The following is a 21678-nucleotide window of genomic DNA, read 5'->3' as shown; positions in this document are numbered from 1 at the left end:
TGAAGACTAAAAGTAAAGGTAAAGGGACCCCTGACCATTAGGTCCAGTAGTGGCCGACTCTGGGGTTGCGGCACTCATCTTGTTTTATTGGCGGAGGGAGCCGACATCCAGCTTCCGTGTCATGTGGCCAGCATGACTAAGCCGCTTCTGGCAAACCAGAGCAGCGCACGGAAATTCTCTTTAAAAAGGTAATGTAGCCGCCAAATAGGTGATGCTCTCTCTTTAAATTCCCAATAAAGAGTTAATGGTGCATGATCAGGATTAAACATCGTATCTATTTCTGCTTTTACAACAGACTTGAAAAATGATGTTACAAAAGTGTAATAAAAAGACCTATGAACGCTAGAATAATAAGTGCAGTCCCTTTTGTTAGGGTGATAATATCACCAAATACCCAGCCAACCATTTTTAAAAGATAACTGGGATATTATTAGCATGTCCTGTGTTTGTTGATCTGTCAAATCTTGGGCTCAATACCTCATTAAAGTCTTCTTCCTATATGTATGCTGCCTGCAACAAATGTATCCCAAACCTTAATTAGATTCATGAAAAACTGCTTTCGGCCGTGTGAGGCACATAAACACATACAAATGTAGCTTCAAATTCAATTACACCTTTAAATAAAATGCATCTATCTTTCTATACTGCGGTTCCCTCTTTACTCATGAAGTTTATTATTCTCTCTAGGTTTCCAAGATGTCTAGCAATTGCAGCAACAAACCCTAGTCTCCTGGCTAAGAATCAGAGAGGTTCATGACATACAAACTAACAATTGCAGCCTGGCCAAGGGAGATACAAAGGCTAGCAATGCAACAATTTTTGCACTGTTGGCAGTCTTGCCTATCAGCTACCATCTCACTTGCATGAAAAACTACTCATTGAAAGCAGTCTAATGACATGACTATTGTAAGATCAGAGGAGGAAGTCACAATGATATCATGATTTGTAATGTGTGTGCAGAACAGCAGTTGTTCATGGACTTACCTATCCACCTCATGAGTGATGTCAGGATCTGAAGATACTTTGTTTTCTGCACATTAAAAAAGGTGAATGGGCCCAAGAGGATGGTAAATGCTGCCTGAAATAAGGAACAAACAAAAAGTCAAGAAAATCATGGAGTTAAAAGCAAACTCACTATGTACAACTCACATAAATTGTCTCTATTACTGATAATGATTCTTTTGTTTTAAAATGAAAACAAACCTTTTTCACAGTCAAACCATTTGACTGACATCTGACTAGGGCAGAATTAAAACACTTGTGAAGTTGAGGTTCAGAAATATTTGCTATGACTGCTACGTAGCTCTACAAAATATTTATTTTCTATTCTTTGCCCATACTCTGTCTAGGCGTGCATACTTGTTCTTGCTAACCTATTTAGCAGTAGTACTCTCTAGATTTTAATAAAAGATACTGTAATGTCAATATTAAACACCCCATACAAAGAATACATCATGGGGGGGGAGAATTAGCATATAATTAACAAAAAATGATGAGCTAATCAGTATAAATTTAGGGAAGGTGCTAAAACATCCAAATTTATTCCTGGTTAACCCCTCTATAGGTATCAAAAGTGAACAGAAGATTCCCACTTCTAAATGATTGTTCATTCTTCAATTTGTAACAGAGACCAAACTTGTTAAGTCGAACATGACACACTTTTGTTTTCCATCTCTTCACATCCCCATTTTTGCCAACACAACTATGCTTTACATCACTTTAACTTCCTCTTCTTGTGGACTCTCTTCAAATAACCCAACAGACGAGCCAGTATATTGAATGCTATCAGATTCTCTACCATTATATTTGTTGTTATGTTACTGAAAAAAAGTTGTAGTGGCTACCAGGCCCCTGGGTTGGGGGATAGAGAGGCTGTATCCAATCATGACCATAATATTGAACGGGAACATTGGCCACAACAAAAAATCACCCCAAGCTAGTCTTTGCCCTATAATACTAGTACGTGGTGCCCCCTGAGGCAAATAATCAACTAGGGAGGGGAGGAGAAGGCAATGATTTCTCATTCAGAAAGGTGTCCCAGTAAGATTTTAGTCTCCCCTCACCTGTTACTGAACTTTTATTTAAAAAAACAGCTGGACACCCAATTTCAGATCCCCCTAACACATGTCACTTCACTGATAAGATTTATTCAGACCATTTTAATTATTCAGTGTGACAAACAAAAGGGCATCATGTCAGCCCTCAAACTGCCAGATTTTCAATATTTCACATTACTAATATAGATTCTCTTCAATTTTATGGGTGTCAAGGACAATTTTTTACATTAAAGGTTACAAATTGAGACATACTTTGTCTTAATAGATATTGCAATTTATTTTGTGTAATTATATCAATGTTCTGTTCCCGTATTTTTTTTAAGGAACAGTAAAGCTGATTCTGCAAAGCAGTTTGTTAAAAGCACATAATAAAACTGCTGGGAAAAGTCCTATAGATCCATTACACTGATAGTCTAATAACTCAAATAGTTAGAGCACTATTAAATGTCAACCTTTCTTTAAAATGTCTAATTTGTAAATATTGATAAAATATTGGAAGATTAATTTTAGACCCAATTTCCATTTATTTCTACTGTCTAGACAAGCAATATTTTTTTCTTATCTTGTTCATTCAAAATTTATAAATAAAATACCAAAACCAGTAAAGTTAGTATTATTGTAATCACCTATAATGGCAAGATAAAGAGACTAAGAAAGAGGCAGAATTTATCCAACAGTTAAAGGGCAAGTTAACATTAGCTGCAATCCTGATTCTATATGTCAGTTCTTTATTAATTCATATATAAAGCTGGTAGTCAGGGAGCCTGTTTAGTCTCATTCCAATGAAAGCCATAAATATTCTTCAAAGCTCTCAAAAGTTCCCAACAGTGCAACAATACCGCAGCTTTGTAATACAGTTCAATATTTCAAAATCTTAGCTCTCCATTTATTTTGTGAGAAACTCATTATTTGCCATATGAGATGCTTTTATTAATCACAGTCCATCAGTCAGTAGTGCTGACTGCTTAATGAAATGAAATTTGGGATAACATTTTTATATATGCAAATTTTCCTGTCCATAAAATACCCCCCATGTTCTTACAACAAACATCCACTTATTATCAAAATTCAAAATATTTTGTATAAGTAAAGTTACTAATTTATAAAGTTCTGGGGGAGAAAGCCATTTGGACCATTGAATTTACATTGTTCTGCACTGACGGTTATATACACATAATATAATAGACTTCAATCTACTGGGCTAGATTTTCATAGAATCATAGAGTTGGAAGAGACCACAAGGGCCATCGAGTCCAACCCCCTGCCAAGCAGGATTTTGTCAGTGGTATGATTTGAAACTGCCCGCAACATTATTCCACCAATATTAATTTGATGAGTTATGCTTTCTTGAAGCAAGTATGTTGTCCATGGGAGAATATGAAAAATGTGGTCCAAAGTAAAATGTTAAAATATTTAATGGTTCCATCTTTAAACTACTTTATGAATATTTGATAGTTTTCCCTTTTATTACTATTACTATTCTTCTTAATTTTTAAGCACTTGCAAAAACAAAACAAAACAAAAAAACAGCAACACCAGGGTATGGTACAGTATGCCACAGAATGACCGAATCCAACTTTCAGGTTTTAAATTTCAATATCTTTTAATTAATATATAACACATACACGTCATATAATCAAGTCACCTTCTTGAAAAACATCTATTTCTGTAATATGCTTTCCAAAGAAAGGTTTATGAGAGTCATTTCATAGACATTCTAAAATATATATTTTTATATCTGGGATAACATCTGAGGAAAATTATATCTTCCGTAGGGATTCAAACGATAAAAAATATTTTTTCTAATCTCTCGTGCATCCTTTTCTCTCTCTGGGACTGCTTCCATATGTTCCTGATTTATCTAATAATCTCACACCTGTAATTCTAATGCATCTCTTGGATGAATATTTTGTTTGTCTTCATTTTCTTGATTTAGTTAAGATATTTTTGCCTTTCAAATTAGAGCATCAAGTCCATCAACAGTAAAACAATTATTATTCAGTTTCCTAATTATTTTAATCCACTAATTCATTAACGGGATTCTTCATTATAATAAATCAGCTAATTCGTTAAAAATTGAGCTTCATATTACAAATGAAATAACAATCATTTGCATGAAATCAATAATTAACCAGTTCATTAAGCCCAATGACTTAATTCAGTTCCTTCTGCACATTTAAGTTTTATCAAATTTTAATCTCATTTTTCTTCAGAGTCATAGTTGATCATAATAGCAAATGTTTCACTATTTCACTGATTTATCCAATTATATGTTCTTCTATATGCTAATTTTTGCATATTCTGATTGCAGGATAGTTCACAAAGCTAAAAAGAACAATGACATCATAACATCTAATTTAATACCCCTGCCTTGAGAATCCTTAAAAATAAAGAATTAGCAGTATGTCTCTGTAATGGCACCCCAGCTTCCCTGGGTCCTGTGCTGGGCCGGGTGAAGGAGTTCCAGCCAAGTCATCATGTATAACCCTCTGCTTATCCACCCTTCCTGTTAAACTCTCAGTGCCACCAGGCAAAAGTATTTTTCTATAAGGCTTCCTTTTACCAATCAACCTAAAAATTCCCTTGTGTCTCCTTGAGAACACCTGCAAGTAGCATGGAACTTAGCTTAGACATGGGGTGGTTTTCAAATAACACAGACGTTTTATGAATTAAGACTTAAGGTTTGCTAAAATAGTTCTTAAGGAAAACAAGCTTATAAACATTTCTGTTTTGACGCACCAGTTATATAATTTCTTATGTGGCTGCACTAGAACGTTTCCTCTGACTGGTTTGTGTATTTCAACAGTATCAACTGATACTATTGATACAAAATGACTGATAATTTTGTATCAACTTAAAAATGTTATAAAAGTGACAGTGAAAAGAGTGGGTTGTTTGGAATGCAATATTTACTATTATTTTACATTATTTATATCGTAATGCCACCCGGTCTGGTGAGAGGACCCTTCCTCTCTGTACTGTATTTAAGCCATGATACTGAGGGCTTTTGAAGGGCAATAAGACCTGCATCAGCAGCTGACATGTGCAAGATGCTGAGGAAGAGACTTACCATCATCACCCTCTCTGACATTTGCCTTTCGATGCTGTCAGTCTCCCCTGGAGGAGAGATATGGGAACCAGCTGTATGTCATCTACCCCTCTCCTCTGAATTGTATTTAAGTCAGGCTCCTTGGAGTGCAGCAAGACCAGTACCAAAAACTTTATTGTTAACTCTTGTTTTTCTTTGAATTTACATATTTAAGCCTAGATAATTACTGTTGAACTTGTTCTGTGTTTGCCAAATAGTTGATTTTTATCATTTTTAAATTTACTGGCATGTTTTGTATTTTGTATATTTGTATTTCCAATGCTCTGTATTTCAATGTTTGAACGTTTGCTGTAAGCCACTTTAGGCACAGCTCATTGCGGAAAAGCGGCATTTAAGTAAACTCAATTAATGATGTTTTGAGATGTATTACTCTTATTGTGTTGTGAGCCACTAAGGGCACATTTATGCAAGAAAGTAGCCTGCTAATTAAAACAACCAACCAGACAGCTATGACCTCCTGCTGACAGTAAAGTTCTCCATTTGCTGCTTTAGAAAATAGCTCGTCCTCTACGCCAGCCCTCTTTCTGCAGATCCCAGTGGGAGGCAATGGGACCAGTGGCTGAAAACCACTGGTCTAAAAGCAATGTGAGGATGTGAACAGGCTCTGATAAGTATCCTGAAGCTGTCTTTTGAAAACCTGCCCATTCAGAGACCCTTGACAAAATGCAGCATTAGCAGCCAAGAATAACATTTCATCTATGCAACTTTCCTTCACCACCCAGGCAATACAACAGGATCAGAGAAAATGCACAGCATGCGAAGGAGCTGTGACCTCTTTATGCTGATTTGCTATCACTGGGGAATGAAGTACTACTCCACCAAAAGTCTCTAATTAACTAAGCTATATAATAATGAGAAGAGGGCTTTAAAGAACACTCAAAGAATGTCAAGAGGTTTGAAATGTGGGTGAGTGTGGACTGAGCTACGTGAAATGGAATCCTTTCCCAGAGGGATTATTTTTGTTGGCAAGGGAAGAGGGTGGGGAAAAGATTACTAATAAACATTGATCCATTCAGTTTATGTTTTCTTTTCTGTCCCCTGTATCAAAGTTCTAAATATAAAGAATAAGTGAAAACTTCCGTAACTATGTTTGCACAATTAGAATTAAAGTGGAAAGTGTTATGGGAGGAAAGCATACATTTAATGGGCTGTATTTCTGTTTTAATTTGTTTTACCTAGCTGCAGTAGCTGATGGCACAGTATGTATGTGTTATTCACCTGAGTTCCCTCTGGCCAAGTCACGGCATAACAGTATGGAGAGATTGGGGGGAGGGGAGGGATGAGGATGAGGGTGTGATAAGGTCAGCACCAGCCAGTGGCGTAGCGTGGGTAGTCAGCACCCAGGGCAAGGCAAGTAATTTGCGCCCCATAACCCATGGATTTGCGCCCCCTAACCCCCAGATGTTGCGCCCGGTGCGGCCGCCCCCCCCTGCACCCCCCACGCTACGCCACTGGCACCAGCTGGCTCACAGGATTGGCTCTACTTGCATGCTAGTACTGCACTGACCTCATCACTGCCTCCTCCTACCCCTATGAAGCAGGAAGGAGGTCAGGGAAGTGGTACAGCCCCACAATGCTGTTCACTATTGCCCAGCAGCAATTCAATATCAAACCTGAGCTAGCATCCCAAACAGTGACAAACAGACATGGAGACTGAAGTTAACACTTTGGTTGTGGCAGCAGAAGCACTTTGGTTGTCCCCTCCCATTCATACCTGGTTTAGAGGCAATCTAGAAGCAATACTAGCACAATATGCTCAACTGCAGTTAAGATTCTCATATGCTTCCCTTTCTCACTGTTTTATTAACAATGATTATTTGGTGCACTCCAAAACACATGACCACAGCAAGTAGATCGAAAAGTTGCATCAGTACCAAAAGGAGAGCAGCCATCTTTTAAATCTGGAAGTTATTATTCAGTTCCCAGCCCTTCTTCCTTAGGAACACACAGTCAAACAATTAACACAAACCCCTTCAAAAAGAGATGATTAGCTCATACATCAAAAAGAGCTGAAACAAAGAGACAGACAAGGGATGTGGATAATTAAGGAACAGGTGTTCTCTGCAAATTAGAACACACCAGAACCAACTGGCAAAAACAGCACCTTGGCCCAGCAGAAGGAAGGACGGAGAATCCCCAATGGACGAGGTGACAGGGTTTGAATCCTGTAATTGCCTCAGATCAATTGTTGCTTTAGGGTGCAAAGGCCTGTCTGGAAAGCCTAGTTTACAGACATATTTGCGGCAGCAAACTCAAAGAAAACTGCAGCCTGATCAGTTGCTATGGGGGTAGATGTCAGAAGGGTTTTAAAGTAAACCCTTCTGAGACAGTTTTGTAATCTTACTTGCACATGGTTATAAATTCTCAAACAATCACCACCATATCCTGTCCCACTGATCAGCTTCAGAGTACATCTTCAAATACACCCTCTCCTTCACTCAGTTGATTATCACAGAGAAATAACACACAAATCATTGTACCTGAACTATGGATCTTTTTCCCAATCCCTTTGATTAAGAAAATATATATTTTGCTCCTAATGAGTCTCAAATTGAGCCAAAAGGCATGAAGTGTGTGATGAATTTGCTTCTCTAACTCTCCAGTCCTCAATAAAAGGATAATCAGAGAGGAGGTAGAATGCACTTTCATAGAAATGTTTAAACATTTTTTCCAAAAGGGGTTCATGTCAGTAACTGCCATTAGCAGGCACAGTGGAGCTATGTCTGTCATAAACCAGCAAAAAATACAGTCCCAAAATAAAGTTCTCACATGCAGGGAGATTGACGAATGAACCACAGGTAACAATTAAAACCATTTCCTAAGGAATGATTGTTAGTTTTGCAATAAAATACATTGTGAATAGTTCACAAATAGGAAGACCAGCATAATTTTTATTTCAGAAACAGAAATATTCTAAAAGCTAAGAATTTTGCATCCTGCTATCAGGGAAATGAAAAACAAATGAACTTTAATTATCTCTTGTGTTAAAAAGCAAATCATTAGTGTATGAAAACCTAGGGTTCATCCACACTTTCAATTGTCCTGATGCTTTCTCCCTGGAAAACCCACTGTTTACTGTGGCATCAGAGCAAATTTCAATCAGGTTTTCTCTGGATTGATGTTTGCTCCAATATAGCACTAAAGAATAGGTTCTCCAGGGGAAAGCAGCAGGGAAAAGGCGAAACTGCAAGGGCAGAAAACCGCTTGGATCTGTGCTTCATAGGCACAGGACAAGCAGAAGTATGGACAATAAAAACTAAATAAAAAATAAGTGTGGACGAGCCCTTATAAAAAGGTAAAGGACCCCTGGACAGTTAAGTCCAGTCAAAGGCGACTATGGGGTTGCGGCGCTAATACAGCAACTCTGATTGTGAAAAGAAATAATAATTTACAGGATGTGAATTATACTCATGGACAGAAGTAGGTCACACTCCTATTTAAGGTGGGTTGCAGCAATGACATACCGTATTTTTCGCCCCATAAGACGCACTTTTTCCTCTCCAAAAATGAAGAGGAAATCGGGGTGCGTCTTATGGGGCGAATGCCTACAAGCCTCGGGCGCCCGGCAGGAGGTCCCACCGGGTGCGCGAGGCTTGGGGCGGCAGCCTGTCGCCCGAAGCACGGGGAGCCCTCGGGAGGGCTCCCCCTGCTTCGGACGAGTGTCTGCAAGCCTCGCGCACCCGGCAGGAGGTCCCACCGGGTGCGCGAGGCTTGGGGCGGCAGCGGACTGCTAGCTTCTAGGTGCGCGCAAGCAGTCCGCTGCCGCCCCAAGCCTCGCGCACCCGGTGGGACCTCCTGCCGGGTGCGCGAGGCTTGGGGCGGCAGCGGACTGCTAGCTTCTAGGTGCGCGCAAGCAGTCCGCTGCCGCCCCAAGCCTCGCGCACCCGGTGGGACCTCCTGCCGGGTGCGCGAGGCTTGGGGCGGCAGCGGACTGCTAGCTTCTAGGTGCGCGCAAGCAGTCCGCTGCCGCCCCAAGCCTCGCGCACCCGGTGGGACCTCCTGCCGGGTGCGCGAGGCTTGGGGCGGCAGCGGACTGCTAGCTTCTAGGTGCGCGCAAGCAGTCCGCTGCCGCCCCAAGCCTCGCGCACCCGGTGGGACCTCCTGCCGGGTGCGCGAGGCTTGGGACGGCAGCGGACTGCTAGCTTCTAGGTGCGCGCAAGCAGTCCGCTGCCGCCCCAAGCCTCGCGCACCCGGTGGGACCTCCTGCCGGATGCGCGAGGCTTGGGGCGGCAGCGGACTGCTAGCTTCTAGGTGCGCGCAAGCAGTCCGCTTCCGCCCCAAGCCTCGCGCACCCGGTGGGACCTCCTGCCGGGTGCGCGAGGCTTGGGGCGGCAGCGGACTGCTTGCGCGCACCTAGAAGCTTGGGGCGCGCTGAGCTCAGCACGCCCCAAGCTCCTGGTATAGCGCAGCGATCTGCTAGCCCTGGGAGAGCCCCACGGCTCTCCCAGGGCTAGCGGACTGCTTGCCGGCACGCAGAAGCTTGGGGCGCGCTGACCTCAGCTTGCCCCAAGCTTCTGGATTAGCGCAGGGGTCCGCTAGCCCTGGGAGAGGCGCCCGGCTCTCCCACGCTAGCGGAGACCTTGCCGGCACGCAGAAGCTTGGGGCGCGCTGAGCTCCGCACGCCCCAAGCTCCTGGTGTAGCGCAGCGCACCTGGGGGGGAAATAAAATTTTTTTGCTTTATTTTCCCCCCAAAAATCTAGGTGCGTCTTATGGGCCGGTGCGTCTTATGGGGCGAAAAATACGGTAACTAGCATCTTGTGTCTAATGATTTAGACTGCAATCCTAACCCTACTTACCTAGGAGTAAGCCTCACTGAATTCAATAGGATTTCTGAGTTGATGTGGTTAGGACTGGGATGTAAAAGAGAGAAAGCAGAGAAAGGGTAGCCAGATGCAGATAAGGGCAGCTCGCCTGCACTTTTACAATTTCCATGGAAGAGGGAATTTCAAAAGAAGTGGGTTTTCTCATCTTCTGTACTCCCTTCTGAATTCTTAAGACGCAACTGAGCATCTTAGAAAAAGAGGAAGACAGCAATATATAATTAAAAATAAAAGTTTATCTCCAAGTAGTAGTCAAAGATGGGTCCAAGATTGAAAGGGTTCAAGAATATTGAGGTGGAGTCAAAAGTCAAGGATCCTGTTCATGGTTGGGTTCCTGACATGACTTAAGGTTTTAACTTCACTTTTTCTTCAGAAAAAGAATATATTTTGTCTGCACTAGCTCAATAAATATTAAACATCAAAACTTTCAAGCTATAAAGCTGTAGCTAAACTCACAGAATCCTAGCTGGCACTTCAAGAGTTCTGGAATTGGCAGCTTACATCCCAAGCTACCTATTTTAGAAATACCTAAGGCATTTATCACCCTGCCTGCTAAGCTTTAGCAAATTAACCTGAGGCGGAACAAACAGGCAAATCTTCAAATTGGAGCACATTACTTAACCCAGGTGGTTTACAACTGACAACAATCGATTCAGAAGAAAGGTTCATATCAAACTGAACAAGATAAGAAATTATGTCTGCTTTTCAATCATGAGTCGCATATCCATTTATTACATCCTTTGGTGTTAGCAAGGAGAATATTTTTAAACCAAGATCAAGCAAGGCAATTATTCTTATCTACAGGAAAACTCCTATAAGCTCTATTCATTGCTCTCTTTCTCTTGAGCAGGAGTGGGGAACTTCTAACCCATGGCCCAAAGCACACCCACACACCCTTCACATGAAATCATATGTCAAGGCACAGGTAAACCAGCAGGCCAGTTCAAAAGGAAGACCCAGGAATGAATTCTAAAATGAACTCCTAAATCTTTCTAGCTGTAGCTTGAATGTAAGCTAAGGCTGCAAAAGAAGAAACTCATAATCTGGAGTGCATGCAGAGTGCACTCCTAATTCTTCTTGTGCATGCCATGGATTCAAAGTCACATCACCTGACACCAGGTAATGGAAGCCCCTTCCCCACTCTAAGTGGCCTGCAGAACGTAGGCCATTTTGAATCCTGCCCACCAAGCAGGATCCAGTTTCTCACCCTTGTTCTGGAATGACAAACATTGATCAAAGGCCACTGAAGTAACCAACGAGAAGCTCTGCACTAAAATGAAGAAGCCAGTTTCCTTGCATATTGAACTAGACCAACCCAGCACACAATAGAGTGAGATGGCAACTGTTTTGTATCTTTTACTGAATATTTTGTTTCCAATCAGAGTTAGTAGCTAGGTGATCCGGGAGGCAGAGGAGGAGGAAGAAACACAGTTTATCTCCCTAAATTGCCTCCAGGCTAGTGAGAGAATGAGCAGCAGGCCAGCTTACAGAGCTGGAAAAGTGTTGACGTACTAAGGTCTGTTATTACCTCCCAAAGTCAACATTCGTTTACGTGCCTGTACCAGAATTCAGAATCTCACCTTCTGCATCTGTTGCCATCAATATTTTAAATTACATTCTTTTATTAGATAACAATATAATATCTTGGGCTCAGCTGAACCATCTTGCTGCAAACACCAAGACTAGGCAGTTAGTAATAGAATTCCATACATAAAATGTTTAAAGGGTTATATTACAAGTATGTAGCTTACTCATTCGTCCAATCTAAAATTCAGTTCTCAACACTTCCGCAGCAATTTGTGGTTTGTTTTTATTTTTTAATAATCTTATGAAAATTCAGCAGTCTTTTAGTGTGAATTTCTATTAACACATTTCTGTATGCAATTTTCCCTAATATGCTGTATTTTTGTATGTTATTTTCACTAATACATGCATTTATATGCACACTTATCTTAGTATATGCTTTCTGTCCACCTTATTTGGCTGCAGAATTGCAATGCAAAATTCAGAGAGGTACAAATTTTGAGTGAAGGCTGTGTTTTAGTTTCACATGTGCTTTCAGAGAATGTAGATTTGCTAAGTTACCTTTAAATATGAACTGAATCAAATTTATCCACCAACCCTACCTACTCTTACCAATGATATGTGGTTATTTTTAAACAGCCCTTTTCCCATACAAGAGCAGTATAGAGTCTCACATTTTTCCAATGTCATTTAATTGTATGGGGGTTGGAGAAAATACTACTGCCTGCACTGGCAAGGCTACTGCCTGGCCTACAGCTGCGAGGTGTGGGGCAGTAAAAACCAACCGTGTACTTTAAGGAGCAGAAAAACAGAATGTCCTTCAATAGAGGATAAATAACAGCTCTGCTGAAGATCTCTTCAACAAAGGACATTAAAATGTTGTGATAGCTTTGAAGGTTGAATAAGATCCTTGGTAGATGTGTAAGCAATAATAAAGCCAGTAAGCAAAGTTATGTTGCTGACAGAGGCAAGCACCTTAGATTTTTTTAAACTGCCCATTCTGCAAACTGACCCAGAGTTCACAAGGTAGCTAACGGCCTAAGTAACAAGCTCTGGAGTTAGTTGCTGGTAAGCACTAGGTCATTTAAGGAGGTACTAACGTGCTTCAAATCACAATAAAAGTGTTTCAATCGCCTTAAAAACAATTTCAAGTATAACGCTTCTATTTACTGCTCCAAAAACTAGTCATCACTGCTGGTTTAGTCTATCTGTTTTCAGCCTGCAAGGCCATTAGCAATAGCTGGTGGAGTAATTTTATGACAAAACCCCCAGCAACTTATGCCCCCATTACAGAAGCTGTGAACACTGCAACGGCATCACACACATTGATATTACAACCAATCAATTGCAAATATCAAGAGCAGAAAAGGGGCCCAAGTCCCCTCTTGATCTGATGGCCAACACTCCCTTGAACACTCCTTCCTGAACCTTGCATGCCATCTGTCTTGTCTTTGCAGTTTGACAGTTGACATGCTTCTCCCTCTCATATGAATTCTGATCTTCAGCAAAAGCACCAGATGGCTCTTGAGCTAAAATCTAAGCTTTATCCTTCACAGTTTTATGATACAAATCACAGGAAACAGAAGATTCCATCCGCTTGGGCAGCACTCTCCAAAAACCTTTGGAAGGCTTAAATTATAAAAATTAAGAGCTATGATAGCTGTTATGATGCTGATATCTAAGAAAATAGCATGTCAATTTTGTAATTTGCAAGTTATTGAAGATGCTTTTAAAAATGGGGGGGGGGGGGGAGACAGAGAAAGTAAATGTGCTTCACCAAGAAGGCTCAGATGAAAGCTGGATTTTAAATGGCATTTTTGCTGAATGGCGAAATAAATCATCAGAAATCAATTTTCTCGATTCCACTTTACATACTGCATGGTTTATGATACAATTGTCTTATTCCATGCATAGCCACACTTAAAACACCTATTCAGCATTATGATGATTATAATTCTTAGGCTCAAAAGTGACAAATGTTTTTGTTAACTTTTGAAATAGGTATAAATAGGGCTACCAATTAATTTCTGAACCTTTAGAATATGTATCCTATGCATATAAAGGATTTAAAAGTAATTAAAATTTTGGAATTGAACCCAGTACCAAGAGCTAGGGAAACATACTCCTGCCTTGATTTTAAAAAGCTTGTTGTAAGGATTAGATTGCTAATCTAATCAACCTGGCCTCAGCTTCTTCTTTCTTTCCAATGAAAGAAGGGGACAAAAACTGAATCATTTGAAGATAATGAACTGCTGTGCTCATTCACAGTTAAGGAATGCTCACATTAGTGCAATATTATGATGAAAGCATGAATTGTCATTGTCAACTATGTCATCTTTGCTATAAACTAAAAGACCAGCTTTTATCAAGGCCTGATATAGTTTAACAAAAATTATTAAACTCAGTGAGTTGCATCCTGTTTCTCCCTTGCTATGTTTAAAAGACCCAGAATGTTTTTCAGAAAGCTATTTGACAAAAGGAATGTGGTTCCTAGCACCAATAGAACGAAGTCATAGCAAACAGCAAGCTTGCATCTATAGTGCAAATATGCTTCCACTGTCATTTTTACGTGTGTGTGTGTGTGTGTGTGTAGAAATACAGACACTGCCAATTTTCTAAGGTGACTGTTTAATTCTTCATTGCCTGAGTATTTATGGTGCAGTATCTTGTAATCACTTTAGCGCCTCCTTGGCTTCCAACCTTCTCCATTCTGTATCTTCTAATTACATCAACACAGAGGGGGAAGGGAAGAAAAGCAAATGACTACAAGAAAATAGCTGAAATGTGCCAAACTGCTCCTACTGTACAGAGCAACACATGGGGGTGTTTTTGTTTCTTTCTATGTTACATATTTTTGTGTTTTTTATATTGTAAGTCGCTCTGAGATACTCAGATGAAAGGCAGTATGGAAATTTAATGAATAATAACAATATCCTAAGTCTGCTCTGCAAGAGTTGTATTTGCTCTCAAAAGATGACAAAATGTTTCTCTAAAGTTTGCATCAGCAGTGGACTAAAGGTAAAAATTAATTCAATGAATATATGAGTTTGCCCCATAGGTAGTGAAACCACAGGGAAGGATATTGGTTTTGCTATTTAACTGCTATTTCTAGGTTTTTAGGACTGTGTGTGTGTCTTCCAACTTTGTACCTCAGCTTCACACATCCCTATCTCAAATATCAGTATGGCCAATGCTTTATCTGTATTGTTTATTTGGGTTGAGATAATTCCCTGGTTCTTTTGTCTGAACAAGGAGTGGTACATGTGCTAAGGTGGAACTAGCCAGCTACCTTCTGTTGCTGTTACTTACCTAGGCAGGGCTGAGGCAAGGCAGAGAAGTAGTGATGCTGGGGCCACACACTTGTAGTGGCAAGAGCACTGGACTGACATTGATATTCCCACTGGTGCCCTTATGTGGCCCCAACAGGGCCACTGTTTGCTCAAACACACACCAGCAATGTCAGTGCCGCTGCTCTGAACCCAAGCTAGACCATGCCACTGGCAGGGATGGAATCCAAATCTGCCACTGACATTAGAATTGCAAAATGAATTGAATTTGATGTATTGATGCACATTTGTACAATAAGCATTCGGTAGAAAAAACTAAATTTGTGTTCCCCCCCAAATTATTTTATGATTACTAACATACATTGTCAAGTACATATCCCACAAAGTTTAGGTGTCTGTTTTCTTCATCACTGAGGGTGTAGTGTATTTACCACACACAGTAAGTTTAGACAACTCAATAAATTCTGCTCCCCAAAAGGAAGCCTTCACAGGCTTATCCCATTATTTGGCTGGTGAACAGCTGCTCCCTTGGGACAGAAATTATTTTGTTTGGTAGTTCAGCACTCTCACAGTCCTCAGGGGCTGCCTGTATCAGGACCATTTAAGTATTCATCTATTTTTCATCCTACTCTCCTCTCCAACCTCACTTTGAGAGCACAATACCTGTGAAGTTGGCTCCATATCTTTTAGTATTCCACAAGGAGGTTAAGACAGCAATACCTCAATGTGTTTTTAACTACTAGCTCTTTTATTTAGTTTGCTGCTTTTATTCTAATTTATTTTTTGCTTTCAGGTTTTATTTTGTTTGCCTGATTGTTTTATTATTCTAATATAATTTAATTGTAGGCTGCTTTGAAATCCCTTTTTTAAACATAGGTGTATGGGAATCCAGTAAAATAAAGAAGCACCTCTGTCGATATAGTTACTGTACTGCAAAAGTTTAAGACAGTGGTTTTCAACCAGTGTGCTACAGCACCCTGGGGTGCGTGAATGATGGTTGGGGTGCCGTAGGCAACACTGGCCTCTGTCCCTCTTTCCTTCCCTCCATCCTCTAATGCCCTCTTGCCTCCCAAAGGCTTGCACAGCTGATTATTGCAGCAGCCCTGGCTATAAGCTCCACAGGCAAATGGTGCCTCTGGGAGGCACCTCCTCTTTGGGGCAGGGGGGACAGCTCAGAGACTGGGGCTGCCCAGAGGACTCCCAAAGAGGGGAGACAGGAGAGGAGGCTGAGGGAATACTTCACAAGGGAGGGTGTTTGCAAAAGGGTGAGAGGCTGCCAGCTCTGCAGGCAAGGGGTGACATAACTGGGCTCCTGAACCCCACAAGGGTGCCTCAGAAAGAATGTAGTTGGTTAAGGGAGCCATGGACTTAAAAAGGGTGAAAACCTCTGGTTTAAGTGTATAAGCTGTAAGCCTCCAATTCAAATCTCATCTTAGCCATGACACCCAAGTAAGAAGGCAAAAGGGATATAAACAGTTATTCTGATTTCCATGAATTCAAAATCCTTGAAGGTTTAACAGCTGAGTACCCTTTTAATGCCAAAATTGTGTCACTTCTTTTCTTTTCAATAAGAAAGGTTTGAAGTCACATAACACAAGCTTTTCAAATTTATTATTACTATAATGTGAAATAGCAACTTAATTTTGGAATGGAAGAAGGATCAATTCCAAGGAACCATGAGGAACGAATGAAATTAGTTGTTAACAGAGAGAACATTAAATTCAAAGACCTGGCAAACCAATGTAATATCAACTAAGAAAAAATTTCAGTAACTGCAGCTTCTTGCCCCGTTTGACATTATTGAATGTACCAAAATTCTCTCATGCACTCAAATATTAAAACCAGAGTAGACCTGTCCTCATTTGCCTCCAGTCACTCAAATGAGATGTCCATGAAGAACTGTAGATATTCTTTAATCTAAAGTGCTGGGAGATAGTACCCACACTTTTTAAAAAATAAAGCCCCCCCCAATAAACCTGATCTCAGACATATAGAATACAGTGGTGCCCCGCAAGACGAATGCCTCGCAAGACGAAAAACTCGCTAGACAAAAGGGTTTTTCGGTTTTGCGTTGCTTCGCTAGACGAATTTCCCTATGGGCTTGCTTCGCAAGACGAAAAGGTCTTGCGCTTTTTTTTAAAAGCCGCTTGAAGAGGCGCAGTTGCGACGGACCGTGCTTCGCAAGACAAAAAACATCACAAGACGAAAAGACTCGCGGAACGAATTCTTTTCATCTTGCGAGGCACCACTGTATGTGCAGCCCCATCAAAATAGTTAATTTCATCTAAAGCACTTGCTTCATAAGACTCATTGCTATAATACACAATTACCCTCTTTTGGCTAATCTAGATATACTTTGACGTCACCAAATTCTTTTAAGGACAGCAAATCTTTGTTGAAAGGCTGCCACACTGTGGTTTAGCAAGGCAAACTTTCAGTATATGTTCCCAACTGCTGCAGCTGAGCTGCAGCTCTTTGGACTGGATTGCCTCTTAAGTAAGTAGTCAAACTATGCCCCTTGGCATAGCAATGCAAGACAAATATTTGTTCTCTGTATAGGCCATGGTTATGGTGTTTGGAATGGGACAACTGATTGCAAAAGCCCTTTCTTAAGGCCATTCCTCCAGAAAAGCTCAGAGTCAGAATGAGTGACAGCATAATCCAGGCTTCAATTAAAAAGAATAGAAAAATTTCACATCATGAAGTACAGAGACATCTCTGTACAAAGAACACATTCAGGTCCAGTGTGTTATCGATCTCTCTGTAAAGAGAGACAAGCTAATCCTTTAAAGCCAGCAGTTTCTATTTTCCTGAAGTCTCCCTTCAATGTAGATCCAAGGATCAGTTCCCACCCTGGAGCACTAAGGTACCTGAGCTTTCTGTTGTCCCAACACAACAGTGTCATCAAGAAGCAAACAAGAAATCAAATTCATCCCCTCAGAAGCCGATTCTAAAGGACCCTGAGGTTTTACTTGCAGAACAGGGAGGAGAGGAAATCTGCCACTATCTCAGCTATGTCAAATTAAGCAAAAGCTCAAACAGGTCATTTGTCTGTCTACAACTTTGTGTTCAGGCTGGAAATAATAGGCTGAAAGAAAAATGCTATAAAATAGTAGGACTGAGTTGTCTTTGAAAAGCAGGCAATTGACAGAATGAATTTACCAAGTTAATGGAAGACTAATGGCTCTGAAAGAAGGGAATGTCATATTAACAGGCCTGCATGCTAAGTTCTACACCAAGAAGTAAGGTACTGCATTCTTCTACTATCAGAGGGTGAGAGAATAATAATTACAGAATCACATAGGTGGTGATCCCAGTGTTTGGAGAAACCTGGACTTGCAAAGTGCAATCAAGCAGATTTCTCAAAGCTAATGTGGTTGAAGCAAGTGACAACTCACCAGTTTCTCAAAATCATGGTATAGGCAAAGAAAACCAGTTAGTTGTGGGCATTTAGCTCATTACTTACAGTATTTTTCGCTCCATAAGACACACTTTTTTCTTCCTAAAAAGTGAGGGGAAATGTCTGTGTATCTTATGGAGTGAATACATGGTCCCTGGAGCTGAATTGCTCAGGGGCAAAAAGCAGATCATGCCTTTTTTTAAAAAAAGAAGAGGGAATTGGGTGTTGAAACAAAGCCCAAGTGATCAGAAGCGAGATAAGGGACGCTAGCAATAAAGGAGACTGCCTGAGAAGAGGGAGGTAAAGACAGCAAACCTGCAAGGAGAGGAGACAGGAAGACTAAATCAATGAGGAGAGAAATTAGAAGAAAAGGAGGAGCAAAAAACTGCTCCAGCTAAGGAAAAGACACTAAGGCAAACAAGAGGGAAGGGAGTGTTGAAAGGAAGCAGCTGATCGGTGGGATCAGGAGAGAGATAGGGGACGCTAGGGAGGCTGCCTGGGGGGGGGTAAAAGCCCATGGATCCTCATTCACCCCAAATTCACCATCAGATCACACAGCATGTCCATGGCTACAGCCTGCACCAAAAAAATCACGCAACTACTGTTTCCTGGGGTCGCAATGACACAAAAACGTGGTTACAAAGCACGGATCACATGGATCCTCAGGATTTTTGCATTAGGTCACCCCAAATTCACCATCAGATCACATAGCATGTCCATGGCTACAATTATTAAAAGGCAACAAACAAAGAGCACTTTCAATGCTTAAGCATGCCTAAACTAGAGTCAGCAACCAGTCAAGTGAACCATCAAATACTGTAAACTGACCAGTCAAGTGATGCTTATCTAACTATCACAAAAAATTGTTAAATATTATCTGAAGCCAAGACTACCAACGTGTTACAAAGTGGTTGCTTCTCTGTGTACTTCATTATGGTGTCATTTTTGGGCAAGGTCAGGAATGAGGGCTGTTTGTCACCAAGCCCACAAGCATTTTTTTGGTGGTTTTATTGAAACTGATCAGGTAAAGCTGAAATTTGGCGCAGATGCTCGTCTGGTCCCCTTAACTCAATACATAAATAACAACCACTGGCAGAGTTGCAAGGGCCACACAATTCAAAATGGTGGTTTGCAGGTGTGTTTTTTAAATTGTGATTTTGCAGTTATGAACATTAAACAGGATTCACTACTTTCCAAGCCAAACTCAGTGCAAATACAAGAGAACACATACTGATGTGTACATGCAAATATCCATATAAATTAACATGAAGCATAACTACCGGCATTATCTTAACTAATTATAAGGCCCTTGCAACTCTGATGATCTCTGGCATTTAATGACATCAGAATGAAAATCTATGCCAACACAACAGAATTGATTATACATACAATTCATTGCTTCAAGATGCATGCTGGCCACCACCTTGCACTGCAAGACCCATGCAACTCTGACAATACAGTGGTACCTCTGGATGCAAACGGGATCCATTCCGGAGCCCCGTTCACATCCTGAAGCGAACATAACATGCGACTGCGCGTCTGGTTTTGCCGCTTCCACACATGACATCATTTTGAGCATCTGCGCATGCGGCGAAACCCGGAAGTAACGTGCTCCATTACTTCCGGGTCGCCACAGAGCACAACCCGAAAATGCTTAACTTGAAGCGTATTCATCCTGAGGTATGACTGTACACAGAAAAGATTTGCTCAGAGATAAGGACAAATGGACAAGGCTCCCAAAAGAGGGTTTCCTGCATGTTTTCTGTTACAAAAATGCCCATAAGATGTTACTGAGCTGCAGCATAAATATGCTACATCTTTTGCTCTCACTGATCGCTATGGTCTAAACCTATATTTGATACTAGGTGAGTCCCTATCCTAATCATGGTGCTCCAGTGTATATGAATCCTTTAATTATGTTTTCATACAATGAAAGTACCTGGCATATTCAGCTTTGGTATCTCAATAGAGAAGACTCCTTTGAATGTATAAGGCAGCCTCTGTTCTCTTCATATCAAAATTTTTTTGTGTGTGTATGAACTGCTCAGAGCCAGATGGGATAGCTGCTATAAAATCCGTCCCTGTGGACAAGCTTCATTCAACCAGCCTTGCCCTCTGCACAAAGGCCATTTGGGTTAAATAGTGATAATAACCATACCAATTAGTATTAACATGCACGGAAGACAGACTGCCTTTAGAGGCTTGTACTTGTATAAAGCAAAGAGGGGAAAGGAAATTTTACAAGTCTGTAAGCAAACAAGGAGAGACCAGACATACAAAAGTAACTAAACTAAACATTGACACCCTGACTAAGGAAGCCTGCTAGAGTCTTCTTTGTCTCTCAGACTGTACCATTTCTAAGTACAGTACCAGTATTTTCATGCATTCCTATGGCCCCATTATTTCCCCCGCCCCTGCAGAAAGCTCTACAGAACCCAATGACCTGGGTGGAGTGAGCACGTTTCTGCAATTCTATCTGTTTTTCTAGAATCCATATAAACCTCCACCATCTCACCTTCACCAGGGCTGGTTTGTGTGAAAGGGTTGGTTGTACTGGCATCAACAGGAGTTGATGAATGGAAGGACTGGTTGGCTGGGAGATCTTTCACAGCTTTTCATCACAACTCAGAGATCTTCACACAACTGTTACTGGTTTGCAGGTGTGCACCAGGAGATCTGCACACATCCAGCACACATGGATGTTGCTGGGATGAGGTGACCCAGAAAGAACAACAAGTTTAGAAGCGGGGCTCAAATGTCAGAGACATTTGGGAAACATTTGCCCCCTAAAAAAATAAATCCGAAAAAACAACAACCAAGCACACTTCTTACTCTCTACCAGTCCAGGCATAACGAATGTGATTTCCATAAGTTCAATCAGAGCTTCAGTATAGAAAGCTAGATACACCAACCATAGTGAGAAACTATGTAATCATAGTTTCTCATGTCCAATGCCCAGGTGGTGGCTAGGGCCATGGCACAACCCTCCGGTGACTCTAGGGGAAAGCTTCCAGTTGATTCACATCAACAAGCTTCCCCTACAGGTTGTTAACCCTCGTGTGACTCCCTGCAGAGCAGGCAGGAGTCAAGCATAGTCTGTTCGGATCCAATGCCTAAGCCAATATCAGTCACATTCTGTAAACAATAAAGTTGTGGCCTTTTTAAGCCCATTAACCTAAAATACTTGTGTCCACGTGTCTTATTTCATCACAAAGAGGGAGCAGGGCATCAACTTGCAACAGAAAAGTTGTGGTAAACTATGGTTGCTCCATGATCCGGGGCAACATCTAAATCCTTGGCAGCCTTACTGCTTGATCTCAAGAAACTATATATTAACAAGCTTGTGATCAAACAGGTGGGTCATAAAATTCGTAGGTCTTCCCAAAGAGTGGACTGTGTGCATGTTCTAGAAACAGACCTATCTATCGATCTGCAATAAGAATGGGGCCATAAGCCTGGAAGTGTTTGGTCCCACATATT

The 21678-nt window shown here is 41.1% G+C and overlaps 1 protein-coding gene across 2 annotated transcripts in view; it reads right to left on the bottom strand.

Annotated features, from left to right (window-relative positions):
- Nucleotides 1-21678, bottom strand: part of TMEM104 (transmembrane protein 104) — a 75469-nt gene that overhangs the window by 23571 nt on the left and 30220 nt on the right. For both annotated transcript variants that reach the window (XM_082211096.1, XM_082211097.1), the window contains exon 9: nt 985-1078. In XM_082211096.1, the coding sequence (XP_082067222.1) occupies nt 985-1078 (94 nt within the window). The remainder of the gene's footprint in view (nt 1-984; nt 1079-21678) is intronic.

The sequence above is a fragment of the Podarcis vaucheri genome (assembly GCF_965113315.1).
Source record: "Podarcis vaucheri genome assembly, chromosome: 2".
NCBI lineage: Eukaryota > Metazoa > Chordata > Lepidosauria > Squamata > Lacertidae > Podarcis > Podarcis vaucheri.
This window is presented reverse-complemented; position numbering and strand designations above follow the sequence as displayed.